The sequence below is a fragment of the Martes martes genome (assembly GCF_963455335.1).
Source record: "Martes martes genome assembly, chromosome: 8".
Taxonomy (NCBI): domain Eukaryota; kingdom Metazoa; phylum Chordata; class Mammalia; order Carnivora; family Mustelidae; genus Martes; species Martes martes.
Window position 1 is genome coordinate 25167208 of NC_137895.1, and position 19547 is coordinate 25186754.

Below are 19547 nucleotides of genomic sequence, written 5' to 3' on the forward strand. Positions count from 1 at the left end.
TTGGTAATTCTCAAAATGACAGTTCCTTGAATTTTTCTGTGTGCAGAAAAATTTGCTGGGCTGGCATTTTTCAGGCCCTGGGAGGCTCATCCCAATTCTCAGCATGTGGGAGCAAGGGAATGCTCTGAAATCTGTACTCCAGAGGGAAAGGACCTGTCCCCATTATCTTGTGATACATGTGAATGTTTGATGAGGTTTCCCTAGATGTCTGTGGCCTCCTGAGGCCTGGAATTTGTGGGCTAGGGCTGGGTTTTACTTATAGGCTCGGACATTCCAAGACCAAACCTGATAAACTGACCTATAATGATAGTTTAGTTCCTCTAAAGAAAATGAACAATACTTCACAGCATCCATCTTTATACAGTACTCAGTAAATGGTTGTTTAAAAGGAGAAAAGATGCTAAAAGGCAATAAGAATTAACATTTTAAATTTTTGAGCATTATCAGAAAATATATGTGAGTGCCACTGGCTGTTGGAAACCATAAGCTGGGGTAAAAACAAACAAACAAACAAAAACAAAATCATAAGCTGGTATATTTATTTGCCATATATATGTATGTATGGCATAGAAACAGTAAAAAGGGAAGTGGAAGAAAGAACACAAGAGACAAGATGGGAATGAGGTAGAAAGAAGGTTTTTTTTAGAAAGAAGAAAAGAACATGTATTTAATATACCTTTTAATCATTTCCTTACTCAAAGATCTTCAATGGATCTTCAGTACCTACAGGGTAAATTCCAACATCCTAAGCTGATATTTAATATGTTCCATGATCTATATAGAATCTACCTCCCCAACACATGCCCTCTTTATTTATGGATTTTCCCCAGAATATTACTTTGGGGTTTTTATCTAAGGAAAATCCTACATGTTCTTTAGACACAGCCTCAAGGACTAAGAAGTTTTATATAAATAGTATTTATTGACTTTGGTCCTTACCATATTTACTTTTAACATTTTCTAAAATGCCCCCTTCAGATAATACTCCATATAACAGTAGTGGTGAATTAGGGTGGTTTATTCCAGGAATTCTGACTCTAACTTCATCAAATATTTGTATCCTCAGTGTTCTGCATGTGGGATTATTTTTACAGGTTATAGAATTAAGACAATTGTAAAACTATTCTTCCCACTAATTTTCATTATCCTACCAACTTCGGCCAGCTATATAATAAATGTGTCTTCACTTTACTAAACGCTTCCACTTTAGGAGAATTTTCTTACTCAGTTTTTCCAAAGACTCCATTTTGTTTGAAGTCAGCATCTAGCTTTTACTGAGAGTCTTTGGAGAACCTTCCCATGCCAAAGTTATTTAATAAAGGGTTTCTATTTTTTCATCATGATAAGGAATGCTGAATTTAAAAGATTTAATAAAAGCAGTAGGACTGGAGCATTTCTACCAGAAAATATGAAAAATCAGATTTCCAAGAGCTGGAATAAAAAGACCACACTCTTTTTTTTTTTTTTTTAAAGATTTTATTTATTTGTTTGAAGGAGAGAGAGAGAGAGACAGAGATATCAAAGGAGAGCACAAGCAGGGAGGAGAGGAAAAAGCAGGCTCCCTTCTGGGCAGGGAGCCCAACACGGGACTTGATCCCAGGACACAGGGATCATGATCTGAGCTGAAGGTAGATGCTCAACTGACTGAGCTACCCAGGTACTCCAGAAGACCACACTCTCATAGAGCAGTAAAAATTAAATTCCTGCAGATCTCCAAATCTAAGTGCAAATCTGTCTTTTGAACTCACCTGCATGTGTGAATGGAGATGTATCTTACAACTCCATGGGACTTTACATCTAACCAGCTCCTAGGAGAGACTGTCACAAAAAGAAGCCCAAGAAAACAGGTAACTGTAACTCATCTCACTTGGGTATTCCAAGACCAAAATCAGTAAGTTGGATCTATAACACTAGTTCAGTTTCTATAAGGAAAATTAACAAAAATTCTTGCAACATCATTGTACTCTAAGGAGACAATCCTACCCTCTTAAAAAGAAGTAATACTTTAATTAATCCCTAAGAACTAAAAGGACAGTTATAATTAACTTTCATTAAGTATAGAAACCTTACATTACAATACACAGAAGTGAAATTTAGCAAGATAGCCACCAAAATCATTTATGAAATTTTCCAGATTACACCACTTAGACCTCATGGGGATCATCCACAAGTAGCCTGCAGTCCTCCAAGCCCTATATAATTCCTGCACTTGAACATTTTATGAGCATAAGGTCCATAGTAGTCATCTCACAGACTTGAATAATGCATAATCCAGAGTGCCTCAGTGGAACCAAAGACATATGCTAAGAGAATTAGAAGAGAAAGGGGCTCCTGGGTAAGAAAACACAACTTACTCTGGCGTTAAATTGGGTCAAGCAGTAGTACATCAATGTACTGGGGTAGCTATTTCCAGATTTGTTGAACTCTAGGGTTTGATTCCTTTTGATTCTGGCCACTTCGAGTACATGTCATTTCTAGTACTTCCTTTATCACTGCAGTCAAAGTATTTTGGTTGTATTGAAATGAACTTTGTTCACAGATTCTCCCTAGCCTCCTAGCACCATACCTTGGTTCATCTTGTTTCTTCTTCCTGGGAAGTCTCTTCTCTTCTACCTGTCAGAAATACTGCCCATCTTTAAGGACTAGCTTAAAACCCAACCCCCTTCCTAAAGCCCTCCACAACTATCAATCTGTGGTGATTCCTGCATCTTTTAAATTCCAACATCCTTTTATTTTCTTCAGTATTTATTGCCTTGTTTATCTGTAATTTTTTCTATGTAAATATTTTTTATCCAGCTACATTATACTATTCTCTTTTTTTAAAGATTTTATTTATTTATTTGACAGACAGAGATCACAAGTAGGCAGAGAGGCAGGCAGAGAGAGAGGAGAAAGCAGGCTCTCCACGGAGCAGAAAGCCCGATGTGGGGCTCGATCCCAGGACCCTAGGATCATGACCTGAGCCGAAGGCAGAGGCTTTAACCCACTGAGCCACCCAGGCGCCCTACATTATACTATTCTTAAACACAGAAATTATGTTTTATAATGCTTTGTGTACCAAACACTGCCTAACATACTATATATCCTGGTGGAAATACATTAAATATTTGTTGACTAGTTGCTATCATCTATTACTTTCATGCTAATTTATCTGTTATGCTGTTTCTCAAGAAAAAACAAAACAAAACAAGACTCATAGATCCAGATTTAGAGATCCCATTCTGAGCTACTTTACAAAGCTTTCATTTGTACAGTCATGACATCATGTGTCAATAAGTGCATGTTGGTACTGGAGTTCATGGCAGTCCTTAGGTATTAGGGAGTATGATGATCCAAGAGCTTAATTTTTAAAACTGTTGGTGAGAGTCTACCAAAAAAAATTAAAATTCTCGTAAAACTCTCAGATCCTAGAGAATTCTATTGAAGTATGCCTCCCTGTGAGGAACACTATTTTAATAAACTCAACCACTCTGAATTGTGGGATTAAAACAAAATCATTATGTTCATTATGACATAATACATTCAAAGCCTTAAAATATATATAATATTTGATTTTGATTTTGATATATATTTTAAAATATATATATTTTTTGATTTTGATTTTCAGTTTTACTTCTGGAAAACACATTCTAAATAAATAAAGATGTACACAAATAGCTACAAGGATATTTGTTATAGAACTAAAATATAATATGTAAAAATATTTAAAACCTAAATAACCAAAAATAGGCGATTGGTCAAATAAATTGTATACCATACAAGGGAGCCATTAAAATGTGTGCTATGGGGCGCCTGGGTGGCTCAGTGGGTTAAAGCCTCTGCCTTCAGCCCAGGTCATAACCCCAGGGTCCTGGGATCAAGCCCCATATCGGGCTTTCTGCTCAGCAGGGAGCCTGCTTCCCCCACTCTCTCTCTACCTGCCTCCCTGCCTACTTGTGATCTCCATCTGTCAAATAAATAAATAAAATCTTTTTTAAAAAATGTGTGCTATACAAGAATATTTAATGAAATGGAAAGATTATATCAATATATTGTTATATGAAAAAAGAAGTTTTAAATATAATTGTATTTTGGGGCACCTGGGTAGCTCAGTTCATTAAGCATCTGCCTTTGGCTCAGGTCATGATCTCAGGGTCCTGGGATCGAGCCCCCTGTCGGGCTTCTTGCTCAGCAGGAGTCTGCTTCTCCATCTCCCTCTGCCACTCCCCCGTTTGTGCTCTCTCATGCACTTGCTCTCTGTCAAATAAATAAAATCTTTATGTATATATATATAGAGAGAGACAGAGAGAGAGAAAGAAAGAGAGATAGGCACCTGGGTGGCTCAGTTGGTTAAGTGACTGCCTTTGGTTCAGTGTATGATCCTGGGGTCGCAAGATCAAGTCCCACATTGGGCTCCCTGCTCAGGTGGGAGTCTGCTTCTCACTCTGACCCTCTCCTCTCTCACGTTCTATTTCACTCTCTCTCTTTAATAAATAAAATCTTTAATATATATATATGTATAATTGTATTTTTAAAGTACTGGAAATATAAACTTCAAATGTTGATTGTGATATGAAATCATCATATTTACAGACTTCCAAATTTTTTATAGTGAAGATGTAGTACTTTTGTGTAAGGAATTTGAAAAATTTTAAGGTATTAAAAATTTAAGTAAATATCTAGCCAGTACTCCAGAATTACTCATATAGGGTCATGTAACCTACAGCCAAGAAAAATGTATTATGTAAGCTTTTTTTCTTTTTTTAAAGTTGGCTCCACACCCAGAGTGGAGCCCAACTCAGGTCTTGAACTCACAACCCTGAGATCAAGACCCAAGCTGAGATCAAGAGTCAGATGCTTCACTGACTGAGCTATCCAGGTGCCCCTTCTGTGTAATCTTCTGAATTAATCAGAGGACAAACTAAAGAAAGGACCTCACACCTTGATGACTTCTTTAGGAAAGTGAATGCGTGTCATATGCCTAAAGCCAACAAATGAGATAAGATTGTGGGAAGAATATTCCTTCCTAACATTGTTTGTGCCTCACAACTCTTACTTATTTTTGTTTCTAGGTCCATGGAAAGTGTATGTGTAAGCACAACACAGCAGGTACCCACTGCCAACACTGTGCACCATTATACAACGACCGCCCCTGGGAGGCAGCTGATGGCAAAACGGGATCTCCTCATGAGTGCAGAAGTGAGTACCAAGCCGGCAAGACTAAAAGCCTTCTTTGTAAAGTAAACTTATCTGTGGACTGCTTGTTGTCTCTAGAAACACAATATAAAGCGGTGGGTGAAAGGCACTGTAACCTACACAAACATAGCTCATATCACTGCTCACTATGACATCAACCATTGGAAGCAATCACTGCTTGCAAAGTTGCCAATATGACTATTTTGCCAACAATGTGTTGCCCATTTTCTTGGACATTTTGCAGGACCTATGCACCCTTCTTGAGAAGTTGACAAAATAAAAACATGGCTAGACACAAGAGAAGGATTATGGCATACAATTACCCTCATAGCTGAGATACCAAATTATAATCATGAAAATGGCTATCTCAAATTCAGTTCTCAAAACAGCCCTATAAAGCAACCATGTGGTGTTAATCCCACTTGAGAGATCAGGAAATTGAGGCTCAGTAAGATTAAGTAACTTGTCAAAGATAGTAAATGATAGTCAGAACTTGATCCGAGCTCTTCAGTCTCCAAATTAAATGTTTCTTCCGTAATACCATGATGCCTTCACTTAATGATACTTAAAATGACAAGTCAGATTTGAAATTAAGCCAGTTCGTCAAGAATGAGACTGCATTACTAGGGCTAATTTAGGGTTTGAGGTTGGAGATTAGATAAGAGGGTAAAAAATATGGGAATACAAACCATTTTTTTCTTTGCAATTCAAAATGTTCAGAGAAATACGCATGCCCATAACAATGTTTATACTTAAAAACTTCAGTTTTGCAAGAATTTAAAGGCAAGTACTGTCAGTAACGTTGTGGGAAGTCTCTTCCCATACATAATTTGGGATCCTAGTTGATTTATTTTAGTTTCTAGGAAATGTAAAGGATTTCCTCTAAGCATAAATTTTAAATTATCTTATATTATGCTTTCTAAAGATTGTGAATATCATCAAAATATCATAACATGTCAAGGAAACAATGAAAAAACAATAGCACAAACACAGTTGACCTCCAGGAAAAGTCTGGATTCTTATTCTAAATCACTCATCAAGAGAATCTAAAGAATTTCTCCTAAATTCCTAGAGTGCCATTCTGGTCTTTCCACAGACACCAACTGTGTATCTAAATACATCTAGAACACAGAGACTTGTCACTTGGTGTTATTGATAATCTTATAAGTGTCTTTGAGAAATTGTTACAAAAGAAATAATGCAGACCCCTTCTAAAAACAAAACCAAACCACCAAAAACCCAGGCTTCTACAGGAGACTATCTTGTATTCTACCAGTATATCAATACTGAGGAACAGTGCCTCATGAAAGACAAATCAGTCTACCTGCCAAGTTACTAACCCCTGTCCACTACAAGGTTCTTTCCAGGTTCATTAGTGAGCATGAATTTAGATCTGTGACTGCAATATGAATTTTCATTTTCAAATGATGTCTGACAGTATAGGGTTTTCTAAGCACGGTCAGGGGACTCACAGTGATGACACTGGTGCTTGAGAAGAAGCAGGAATGGAAATGCTGAAGTGTTACTGTTAAAGAGGTTAAAAAATGGGTAGCCACTCAAATAGTCTTTCCAAAACAAATGTCAACCTCAGCTACTAAGGAAATAGTAATATCTCTGTCTAAGAAGACACATCCATGCTTTGCTGACTTTCAAGCATATCCTAAAACTTAAGTTTTTTAATTTAAAATTTTAAAACTAAATAAAAGTCTCTGCCTTTTTATATGCTTTTTTGAATCTTGTACTGTGAAAATGTGCACTACTTAAAAAACCAAAAATAAAATTAAATACCAACACTGTATGTTAGTTATGCTTCAATAAAAAAAAAACTTAGCAATCGTTTACCTCATCTTTAACAGCCTGAATATTAGATTATTTTAAATTATTTGTTTTTCCTGCCATGACTTTTTTCCCCCCTCAGCCTGCAAGTGCAATGGGCATGCTGATGCCTGTCACTTTGACATTAGCGTGTGGGAGGCATCAGGTAATCGCAGTGGTGGCGTCTGCATTGATTGTCAACACAATACGGAAGGTCAGCATTGCCAGCGATGTAAGCCAGGCTTCTACCGGGACCTCCGGAGACCCTTTTCTGCTCCAGATGCTTGCAAAAGTAAGTGAACTAGTGGTCCCTAGGGAAAAGCTTGACTTCTACAAAAGAGATTAATCTTTCCATCCTCCGTATGCTGGTCCATGGGAGAGAGGTCATGAAATTCTTAGTACACTCCAACACACTAGTTCATTTCTTCATTGATAAGCGGCACAAATTTTTAACTTGTTAGGCGAAAAGAGTACAATATTCATAAAAGTAATCTCTTTCATCACTCTGCGTGAAGTAAAATTGTTTCCTGTAGCACCACATTTTGGAAAACAAGGTGAGAAATAAAAGAGGGGAAAAAAGGATGATGAAGAGGGAGATATGTTTAAAATTATCTTAAGGGGCAGCTGGCTGGCTTGGTAGAGCAGGTGACTCTTGATCTTAAGGTTGTGAGTTCAAACCCCACATTTGGTATAGAGCTTACTTTAGAAGAGGGTATGTAAAATTATTTTAAAGATTTTGTTTATTTATTTGACACAGAGAGAGAGAGAGATCAAAAGTAAGCAGAGCAGCAGGAAGAGAGAAAGGGGGAAGCAGGCTCCCTCCTGAGCAGAGAGCCTGATGCGGGGCTTGATCCCAGGACCCTAAGATCATGACCCGAGCTGAAGGCAGAGGCTTAACCCACTGAGCCACCCAGGTGCCCCTGTAAAATTATCTTAAGACTAAATATATGAGTAGGATGTAGGCAATAAGCAGACTCAAACTGATAATGAGTACTTAGGTCATTCTAGCTTTCATCTCTACAGTGAATTTGAACACCTGAAAAACCACGGCTTTGGGTGTCATTATGAATACACTTTGGCTGACACTGCCCTAATGTACCCCTGTATCATAAACTAACTTAGAACATAGCAATAATCCCCTACTCTTTCCCCAAATACTAAATTTTTATAGAATAGATTTTGCTTTTTTGTAGCATAATTCCAAGAGGAGGTTTATATGAAAAAAGAGTAAAATTTTTTAAAAATAGGGGCTCAATTAACGAGACATTATCTGAAACATGACCGTGAAGGGTGCAGTCGGAGCTTCCGCAGATGTTCAATGTGTATTAAGAGTTCATCTAAATACATGAGTAGTTACCGAAACGACATAACTCTTAACTTAATACTTAACTTAAAAAATACTCAAGACTGTTAATGGAGATTGATGACCATGTACTTCCTTTTCCCACCAAGGACTCCATGTTCTAGCTCAGAAACAGTGACCAGAAGGTAGCAATATAATGGGAAATATTCATTTAAAATCTTGGGTTCTTTTTTTTTAATTTAAAGGAAAAAAATTCTATTGCTCTTAATAAATACATATTTTTAAACATCGGACAGGTGGTATCTACATGAAATTTGAGTGGGTTTGTTTGTTTTTCTCTCAGACTGTAGAAGACAGAAGGTGGCCCAGCTCACTTTTGACATTGAGCTCAAAATTTCTATCTACATCTTAATATTTCTCTAAGAATATGGTTTCACTCTTGCTCTTTGTACTCAGACATTCATTTTAATAGGTTTTGAACAGATCTAGAATAGAAGTTTCCCTGCTCCTTATGGCTATGTGACCCTGTGCCAGCTATTAAAGCTGTTTGGACTTTGATATTTTTTCTCCCCATAGGGCTGTAATGATAACTATATAAGATCAAGTATGTGAGGGGTGCCTGGTGGCTCAGTTGGTTTAACATCTGCCTTCAGCTCAGGTTATGATCCCAGGTCCTAGGGTCGAGCCCCACCCACATGGTCAGGCTTCCTGCTCCATGGGGAGTATGCTTCTCCCTCTCCCTGTCCCCCCTTCCTTGTGTATTCTCTTGCTAGCTCTCTCTCTCTCTCAAATAAATAAATAAAATCTTCGGAAAAAAAAAAAAGATGTGAAAAAAAAAAAGTATGTGAACTGTTTAGTGCATTGCCTATTATAGTAAGCCCTTAAGAAATGAAAACTAGTATTACAATAACTATTATTGTCCTATATGATAGAATATGGGAAATAATATTACAGAGTCTCTACTCTTTATTGATCAAAAATACCTATGTCAAAGATAATTACTTCTTTAAAATCCACAGGACCTTAGGGAATAAAATAAAGCCTCCTTAACCCCAAGTGCTGAATGAAGTGTCTGCTTATGAAATTGCTTACATGCACAATATATTCAGTCTTAATACCATTTTCTACAGGATATATTTAAATAGATAGGGGGGTGACTGGTTGGCTCAGTCAGTAGTGTGTGACTCTTAATCTCAGGGTCATGTGTTCAAGCCCCATACTGGGTGTGGAGCCTACTAAAATAATAATAATAAAATAAAATAAGATTAAAAAAAATTAAAAGTGGGCACCTGGCTGGCTCAGTTGATGAAGCATATGACTCCTGATCTCAAGGTTATAAGTTCAAGTTTCATTTGGGTGTAGAGAATTGCTTAAAAATGAGATCTTAAAAAAAAGGAAAGGTATAGATGATAGATAGATAGATAGATAGTAGATATGTGCACTGCATATCTTCAGACCACTAGCAGAAATGTTTAAAAAATGAGAATGTACTAACTACCAAGCAGATAAAATAGGAAAGGAAGTTAATTTATCATTAAGTGACTTAGATAAGGTAACTGTCTTATAGAACAACAGGCAACATTTTCAGAATACATTTTTCAAAGATACTATTAAATAACATTGACTTGAAACAGTATGTTGTACAATGTACCTAACTTACATATTGGTTCTTTAAGTCATTCAGTGAATATATACTGAATGCCTGTTATGTGCCAAGTGTTTGGGATACATCAGGGAACAAAACAAATTCTCTAACCATTAAAAACAGAAAAAGAAGAGGGTTGGGGCACCTGGGTGGCCCAGTTGTTAAGCATCTGCCTTCGGCTCAGGTCATGATCCCAGAGTCCTAGGATGGAGCCCTGCATCAGGCTCCAGGCTCAGCGGGAAGCCTGCTTCTCCCTCTCCAATCTCCCTGCTTGTATTTCCTCTCTGCTGTCTCTCTCTGTCAAATAAATAAATAAAATCTTTAAAAAAAAAAAAAAGAAAGAAAAGGTTTATTGGCAAACTTGGAAACCAAGATAAATACCTTTTTAAATTTTTGCTTTGTTTTCTTTTTGTTATTGTGCTATGGCTCATATTCTTACAAAATATAAAAAGGTTGCCAGCTCTAGCTTTTGAAACCCTAGAGAGCTCACCACTTCAGAATTTTATGAAAAGAATGTGAAAAAGGAGATTAGTTAAAAGTTGACTCTTTATTAATGGTCATTACTTATATAACTATTCTAGAGACTTATACAAAAAAAGAATTTAAAGTTTTGCTCCCCAAACTACCAGTTCTATAAAAACATAAGCAACATGTGAAACTATAGCTAAAACTAACACATAAGATACAGTGTTTTCACAATGTTTATGGATGTGTGTGTGTAAATGTGTATATGTATGTATGTAGGCAAATGGTATATATGTGTGTACATGTATGTTAGATCACACAAGTGTGATCAGTATTGTGTTAGAGAGTGTGGAAGAGAGCCCATAGGAGGAGCAATTAACAAGAATTGAGTGTTTTGAGTTTTGATGTAAGACCTGAGACCTGAAGTTTAATAGGAATCAACATAACATGGCTAAGGTTATTCCTTCTGGAGAAAATAACCAGTGCCAAAAAGAAACAGAAGGAAGAAAGAATATGAAATATTCTGAGAACTGAAAAAAAAATACAGAATGACCAGAGAGGCAAGAAAAAGGGAGGGAAGGCAAGAAAAGGTAAGGGAATGAGAGTAGTAGAAAAGATGGGTGGTTGGCTGGAGCTGTCCTCATCTTTGGACACAGTCAGTGAGATGGACCTGACTGAACTACTTACAAGTAGTTGATAATCAGCCAATAAATATCATTTAGCATAATTTTCCTGGGTCCTGCCAAGTTGATATTTATAGGCATTATCTAAGTATTAGAAGACCAAAAGCACCAAAGCCATTTCAGTGAAAACTCCTATGAAGACTACATTAATATATTTTTTAAAAATGGAAACATTGTAAGGTAATTATAACAAATTTTTCTGAATTTGTTCCTCAACACTTTAAGCTGTCATGAGATTCTGAAAGACTTGAAGATAGAAACTACTACTACTGGGGTACCTGGGTGGCTCAGTTGGTTAAGCAACTGCCTTTGGCTCAGGTCATGATTCTGGAGTCCCTGAATCAAGTCCCACTTCGGGCTCCCAACTCCGTGGGGAGTCTGCTACTCCCTCTGACCTCTCCTTTCTCATGCTTGTGCTCTCACACTCTCATTCTCTCTCTCAAATAAATAAATAAATAAATCTTTAAAAAGAAACAAGAAACGACTACTACTGAGTCAAATTGCTGATCACTCCTAAACAAATACTTTCATGGTATTTAATGTACCAAGTAAGGAGGTTATGAAAATAACTGATATTAATTTAGCCCTTTTAGCATAATTTGTAGGAAGTAGGTGGATTAGGGGGGGAAGATCTGTATTTCCTTCTTTCGTACTCTGGATAGTGCCCTGGTCCACTGATTAGATGGCTGAGGAAGGCACATCTCCATTCATTTTATGGTTATTCCAGCATATGTTTGGGACAAGTTGTCTGTGTCAACTTCCTTAGCATGGATTTCCTTACTGGTGCCTTCTTTCAGAATATTACTCTTTTTGTTCTTCTCTTTCCTTTTCTGAGCCGGGGGTAACTACCAACACTTAGCACATCCAATCCTTTCCCCTACCTTCACACTCTCCATAGTATATTATTTGATTGACAATATATTTGGCAGAGTTTTCATTTTTATTTAGTAATATTTTCATATCATTAACCACCTCCTTAACAGATGTGTCTACGTATCACCTTCAGAGTTAGTAACTCTGAAAATAAAGTTTATGATAAATAAGTTAATGTACACATTTTATTTTTTTTAAAGATTTATTTATTTATGAGAGAGAGAGAAAGAAAGAACATGCACAAGTGGGGAATCCCTGCTGAGTGCAAAGCCCAATGTGGGGCTTGATCCCAGGCCTCTGTGAGACCATGACCTAAGCCAAAATCAAACGTCGGATGCTTAATTGACTGAGCACCCAGGGACCCCATACATAACATTAATGTTAGAGTGTACCAGATTTCATGCTAGATGCTGATAGAAATATTGCTGCAACTAGAACTTTTCTCCCAGTTAGTTCCCACCTTTCTTTTCTGAGGAAGGTAGTATGAGGAAAACAAGTCAATATTATGATATGATATTAAAAAATTTTAACTATCTCAGTATGTGTCTCTATCAACATGTACAGTGTTATTCAAAATAACAATTTTATTTATTCTACTGTGCTTACCAAGGTGGAAAAGTAACCTGCTACTCAGTGTGTGGTCCATAGACCAACCCCATTGGCATCATCTGGTTGCTGATTAGAAAATACAGAACTTCTTATTCCATCCCAGACCTACTGAATCAAACATGCACTTTAAAAAATTTCCAGGTGACTGTAAATACTAAAGATTGCTTCAGAATGTTTTTCTTTTTTTTTTTTAAGATTTTATTTTTAAGTAATCTCTACACCCAACGTGAGGCTAAAACTCAAAACCCTGGGAGCAAGAGTCACATGCTCTACCAACTGAGCCAGCCAAGCATCCCCAGAATGCTTTTTAACAAAGGTTAAACACATCTTCGCACTTACTCTATGGTTAAGTTGGCTAGAACATCCTACTATTCCCTGAGCATCCAAATTAACCAAGTTGTGCATTTCTATTTACGTGCGTATGGACTTAGAATTTATAAAAATGAATTACATAGAGATTTACTGAGAAAAAAATGGATATCCAGATAAATATGTTTCCATAGTATGGATTTTTCTAAAGTTTGATTCATGGAACACTAACTCCATGAGATGTCAATTGGAATTAGATAAGGAAAATTTCTTCTATGACCTTCAAATTTAAGTAATGGTGAATTAATCAAAGATTTTTCAGAACATTTTTCAGAACATTTAATATGCTAATCTTCATTCTACACCTCCTGTAAAGCTTTGAGGTGTCTCTCAAATTTAACCAGAGAACACTTTTCTTACAGAGTAAGAAAAGTGGGACCTGTGTTCTACAGAATACACTGGAAAATGCAGCTATTGTATGGTGACATATTTATATGATGACTTCACTTGGGAAGACATATCCCAGAAGATTCCTTCTGTATATTTGTATATTTGTTCCTCATTTCTAAGTGTTAGAGCCTATAACTATATATCAGGGAAATAATAATCTTTACATTCCTATCAGTGAAATAATCACAAACATAATATTAACTTAAGGCTGGGCAGTCTAGTCTGCTGGACTGCCAGGGATGACTGACGAAAACATCTCTCCCTTATTTCCTACTTGATATCTTCTCAGGAATGTGGAGCCATTGAAACTGAAGCAGCAGCCCAGACAAAATTTTCTAGAAGTATAAATTATACCTCAGTTTAGCTAAGGAAACACTTACCGAGTACACTTACCGAGTACCTCCTCTATGCGATCTTTAATTCTAAATGGGGAGAAATGTAAGAAACAGATTATTTCAATATACTGTGGTGATGGTGATGATATAATAGATAATAGCTGACATTTGTTGAACGCCTACTAGTCTCTGTTCACTCTTCAAAAGGCTGTATATATATTAACTCATTTAGATTTCACAAAATCTCTTTGATGTTGGTACCATTATCATTCCCACTGTATGATCAAAACAATGAAAGAGATACATTGAGTGTCGTAAAGAAAGTGTAGGGTAGGGTGAAAGCAATTAAGAGAAGACTTCCCTGAAGAGATGCCTTTGATACTTCTTTGGGGATTATTTTTATTTTTTTTTTCTTCTAAAAGTACATAGTGTTTGTCTTACTTTCTAATCAATGATTGCCTTTGTTGACTTTTATGAGTTGATCTAGAAAGTGAAACGAACTGATGTTATTCTTCCTCATAGAACACATTTCGTAGAATACTTACCTGGACACATTATTCCAGCCAAGAAATATCGGTGACATTCATCTTGGGACTGTGTTCACAGTTAGCTCTTTGCCAAATAAGTCAAGGATTTATTGGCACTATTGATGTTCCAGGCTATTTTTATTCCCTTCCACTCTCCTGACAAGCACTTTGCTAAATGTTATTGTCCTTATCATACATTTTTAGTTGATGGTCATAAATTCATCAAACCTGAATAAAAAGAGCTCTAAACCTAATCTACTAGCCGAAAGATTTATTCCTGTGAATAATGAAATCAACTCTATTCTCACTTCCTCTTTATTCCAGCCTTAAGCAGAACCAACTGTGGGACCCAAACAATCAACTACACTTTTCCATAGCCAAGAAAGTACTTCTGAGGATTCCAGAGCTGTTTGTTTTTTTAAGGCTAGTAGAGATCATTGAAACTAAATTTATTTCTACAACTCAGAAAAAAAAAATGTAAAGGACAGTGCATTTAAGGTCTGTAAACACAAGGGAAAATGTGAATCTTTCCAGCTGAATCTAGGGCTGAGGGCAGAATGGAGGCTCAACTTGGTTGGCTGCTAAGGTACAGAAGTAAAAAGGAAGATGTAATTATCACTGTGTACTAAGATACTTTGAGGAACACTGTCTATCTGTTTTAAAAGAGCAGTCTCTTTTAGAGTAACTCACTTGAAATCTTGAATGTTCCTTAGGTACCTTAGGTAGCCTATCACCTAAGTAGATTTTCCTTTGGCAGACATATTAAAAATATGAGAATAACCCACTGAACAGTAGTGTGCTAGCTTTCTCGTGAGGGGAAATGCCCTGATTTGTAGCACTGGCCAATTTCTGTGGTTTAAGTATTCTCCCCAATTTCAAGCTATCAGATCATTTTTCAAATCAAGAACTCAGACAGACTCAGACTCTACACCACAGGTGAAATGGTTTCTCTCCCTTGAATGAAGTCTTGCCTCAGCCTCTTTCTCTGATCTCAAGCACGGCCTCAATCTAATCATTGGTTCCCAAACCTGTCAATGGATCAGAGTCAATTGGAGCACTTATTGAAATATGAACTCTCAGAGCCCTTCCCTAGATCTTCTGAATCAGAATCTCCAACAGGAACTGAGGGCAGAAATCTGTATCTTTTTCTAAAAAGCATCATTGGTGATTCTGATTCAGCCTTTTGGTCCCCTGGCCAGCACTTGAGAACCATTGCATATACCATTGTTTCCAGTGTGATCTCTATTCACTTCCATCCTTGGATGAAAGATTTTGAGCTAATAATCATCTATAACTTAATCTACTCACTGAATTAGCCATATCTTTGACAGAATCCTAAAGGATTACTAAAACTCTGGCTAGACATTTTTCCTGACTCAAAGATAGATATAAATGCTCATAAGCATTCATGTCACTTATCTTTTCCTCTGAAGAATGTCTAACTTAGAACCTCTGCTTTTCTCAAAAAAAAAAAAAAAATCTGGCAGAATTCTAAGATGTCTGTCTTTCGTTTAACAGTTTCAAAATAAATACCTAGTGATTTCATTCAGAAAACTCCCTCTTATTCATATTATATAAATTGATTTACCATGAATACCTCATATTTTAAAGTGCATTACTGTGTAATGAGACTGGATTTATGATAAAATTAGCTTACCATTACACTGACAATTTTTATTTCTGCATTCACATGCTTCAGAACGTAGCACTAAACTACTATAGGTATGTGAGTGTGTTGGATTAAATAATAATTGACTATAGTTCTTCATGAAGCTCCATTCTGCCCCCCACCACATTTTGACACCAAAGAATAACTTAAATATTAGATTCATTGGAAATTGGGTGTGGAATATTGACAGCTATTCTATGACATTTCTCTACAGAAAATATCTCATGCTTCAATAGAACACGTGGTCTGAAATAGATGTTGGAAGAAATGCTTTATAGAATAGAATTTACTCTCTTTTTTAGGAAACAGCCAGTTAGTTCTTTACCATAAATTTATTGACCTTTGTGTTGTGACATATTTTTAACTATTGCATAGTCTCTCTCCATATTTAAAGAAAAATCAGCAAATGGCAAAGAAAGCAGGATTTATTCCCTGTCAAAGTAAACAACTTCTTGAAAAACTGACATGCCCTTCCTTCCTCCCTGGTGGGCTAAAATAAATGTAGTCGATTGCCTTTCAGCAGAGTGAATAAAAATAAACTTGGTCCTTCTGCCCTAAAACCCAAACCAAGTGTTTACCAAGATACTGTTTTGTTACTTGGTTACCATTACCCTGCCTAGTGAGCTATCTTTGTAAAGAACTTTATCATACATCCAGATCTATCTCCTTTTTTTTCTTCTTGCTTTTTTTCTTCTTTTCTTCTTTCTATCTTAGGTGAAAACTGCTCAGCTGATGGAAACACAGTGCCTACGATGGGTGACTATCTTGCTGCAGACTGTCTCTCCATCCTTCACAGTCTATGCAAATATCACCTTCTCATCATGGTCCCAAGAAGAATCTCTGTGTTTCTCCACTTGTTTGTACCTCTAGTTAATAATTACTTCATTCTACCTTTAGGATGGTTATTCCTTCCCTTTAAATGCCCCGAGAAGTAAAATTTTGAAATTAATTAAATCCATAATACCTTACCACAACAACACATTTAGGTAAAGCCATGATGCTTCCCACTTTTTACTGATGTACCTATGTTCCAGCCCATATCAGAAAAGGACTTTTTCCCAAGGGTCATTAAAATGTCTTCCTTATAGCAGCTTAGTGGGCTTTTTCTTTCAAAATATAGTTTCAACAAAGCCACACAAATCCATTTTATGTCTTATAAACAACACAGACATCCTTGTTTTGTGCTAAAAGCAATGATTTCAGCATAGAATCAGTAAAAAGTAACAGTTTTTGAAAAGCAAACTGTAAATAGAACCAGTCACTTGGCAATAATAGCTGGGAAACTTTAATCTCAGCTTTTAAAAAATCTAGGGTGTAAAACCAGAGGATTAAGAACTGAGACAGAAAAAATTCGTATATCATAATGTAGTAATCATACTAGGACTATCCTTTAAAAAGGTCAAATGATATAAATTAAAACCACCACCCCCCAAAAGGAGAAATTTTATGAACTGATAAATAATAAAAGTCAGTCACATTTGGGAAGAGAAGTGGGAGAGGTCACAAAATTCTCTAACATCTCTCTAAAACAGAACATGTAATTCATTGAATAAATAAATAATATGTCATTCTGCATTTGATGAGGACAAGCAGTAAATAATCAATAAATAATTATAATATATCAAAACTCTCAGAAATTCTGGACAAAATTAAATAGGCTATAAAGAAGAGAAGTAGCATTTATTGAATGGCTACTATGGGCCAGACACTGTGGCTGGGCAATTTACATAAGCCATGTCATTTAGCAATCTTTAGGAGTTAGGCAGTGTTTTTTATATTTTACAAATGAGGACACTGAGGCTTAAATTAACTATTTAATTTGTCCAGGTTCACACAGCTGGTCTGAAACAGGGCTGGGATTTGAACCCAGGTTTGTCCGACCCTGAAGACTTTGATCCAAAGACATACAAAGATCTAAAAAACTTGATTCTACACTGTGTCCTGGTTGATGAAAACAAAATGAATCTTAAAATGCAGAAATAATCGGATATGTGTATTAGAACAAAAAAAATTTTTTTAAGATGTTATTTGACAGACAGATCACAAGTAGACAGAGAGGCAGGCAGAGAGAGAGAGGAGGAAGCAGGCTCCCCACTGAGCAGAGAGCCCGATGCGAGGCTGGATCCCAGGACCCTGGGATCATGACGTAAGCCAAAGGCAGAGGCTTTAACCCACTGAGCCACCCAGGTGCCCCAGAACCAAAAATAATTTTTAAAAGGAACCTAGACTTGGGTTTTGAATAAGACCCTGCTTCCTGATGAATAGCAATGTAAAGTTTGAACCTAAAGAGCTGCATTTATGGGGCACCTGGTTGGCTCAGTGGGTTAAAGCCTCTGCCTTTGACTTACGTCATGATCCCAAGTTCTGGGATGAAGCCCCGCAGCGGGCTCTCTGCTCAGCGGGGAGTCTGCTTCCTCCTCTCTCTGCCCGCTTCTCTGCCTACTTGTGATCTCCATCTGTCAAATAGATAGATACAAATCTTTAAAAAAAAAAAAAAAAGCTGCATTTATCTTAAAGAATCTTAGTATAAGAAAGATGTAGACAACAGAGGAGGGTTCCACATAAGCCAACAAAACTAGAAAAGAGATACTAATGAATAAATATGAAAGAGGCTGAATATTCTCAACTTAACTGGGAAACACAACAACTTTCTTCACACAGTCAAAAGCTGTTAGGGGACATAGGGAGTGGCAAAACATAATTTACTTCCCTAAAACAAAGAGCCGTAATTAGATGTAATTGGGTGAAAGTGAGGAAAAAAGATTGATTAATGTGGAAAAAAAAATGCACTGCCAGTGAAAGGCATTTGTGGGTGGGGAATGTCTCCTACAGAGTTAGAATAAAGAACTTTTATCACAAATAATAAATAATAAAACTCGACTGAGTGAAGCGTTAAATGTAGGGAACAGTCTTGCATGGGGAAAACTCAGGATAAATATTCTATTTCACCATTTCAGTTTTCTGTTGTTGTTTCTGTTGTGCCTCTGTTTGTTTGCTCTGTTTCTAATGTCTTGTGATTGCAATTCTGTGGTGCTAAAATACTAAAAAGCTATAAAAGAAAGAATACAAGCCTTTCAGAAGGTTTATCAACACATATTTCATACTTATCACTCATTCAGAGGAACATTCATTCAACAGAGATTGAGAGAGTCCCTAACATGGGTGAGCATGGTCCTCGGATTTGGGGATACAGAGATGAAAGATGTGGTTTCTACCTTCTAGGCCTTCACAGTGTAGTATGGAGACAGCAGGGAGGTGAAAATCATAAAGAGATTACACCGGGGGCCAGAAGACCATCAATCATTAAGAAATATTTATTAAGGGGCGCCTGGGTGGCTCAGTGGGTTAAAGCCTCTGCCTTCAGCTCCGGTCATGATCCCAGGGTGCTGGGATCGAGCCCCGCATTGGGCTCTCTGCTCAGCAGGGTACCTGCTTCCTCCCCTCTCTCTCTGCCTGCCTCTCTGCCTGCTTGGGATCTCTGTCTGTCAAATAAATAAATAAAATCTTAAAAAGAAAAAAAAAATATTTATTAAGTGACGATAATGCATCCTTTTTTTTTCATTTTTTAAAACTCACCACAGATTTACGCAGTATTTACCTTGTGGCGGGGTTATTGTATTCACTGTATATACAACAAAACAGGGTCCCTAATTCCATGGAAACAGACTATAAATAAACTTTTCCACGTA

General features: G+C 36.8%; 1 protein-coding gene across 2 annotated transcripts in view; it reads left to right on the plus strand.

Moving 5' to 3' along the window:
• The window catches only part of NTN4 (netrin 4), a 121586-nt gene that overhangs the window by 74585 nt on the left and 27454 nt on the right, over positions 1 to 19547 (plus strand). For both annotated transcript variants that reach the window (XM_080809925.1, XM_080809926.1), the window contains exons 4-5: positions 5052 to 5178; positions 7094 to 7282. In XM_080809925.1, coding sequence (XP_080666051.1) covers positions 5052 to 5178; positions 7094 to 7282 — 316 coding nt within the window. The remainder of the gene's footprint in view (positions 1 to 5051; positions 5179 to 7093; positions 7283 to 19547) is intronic.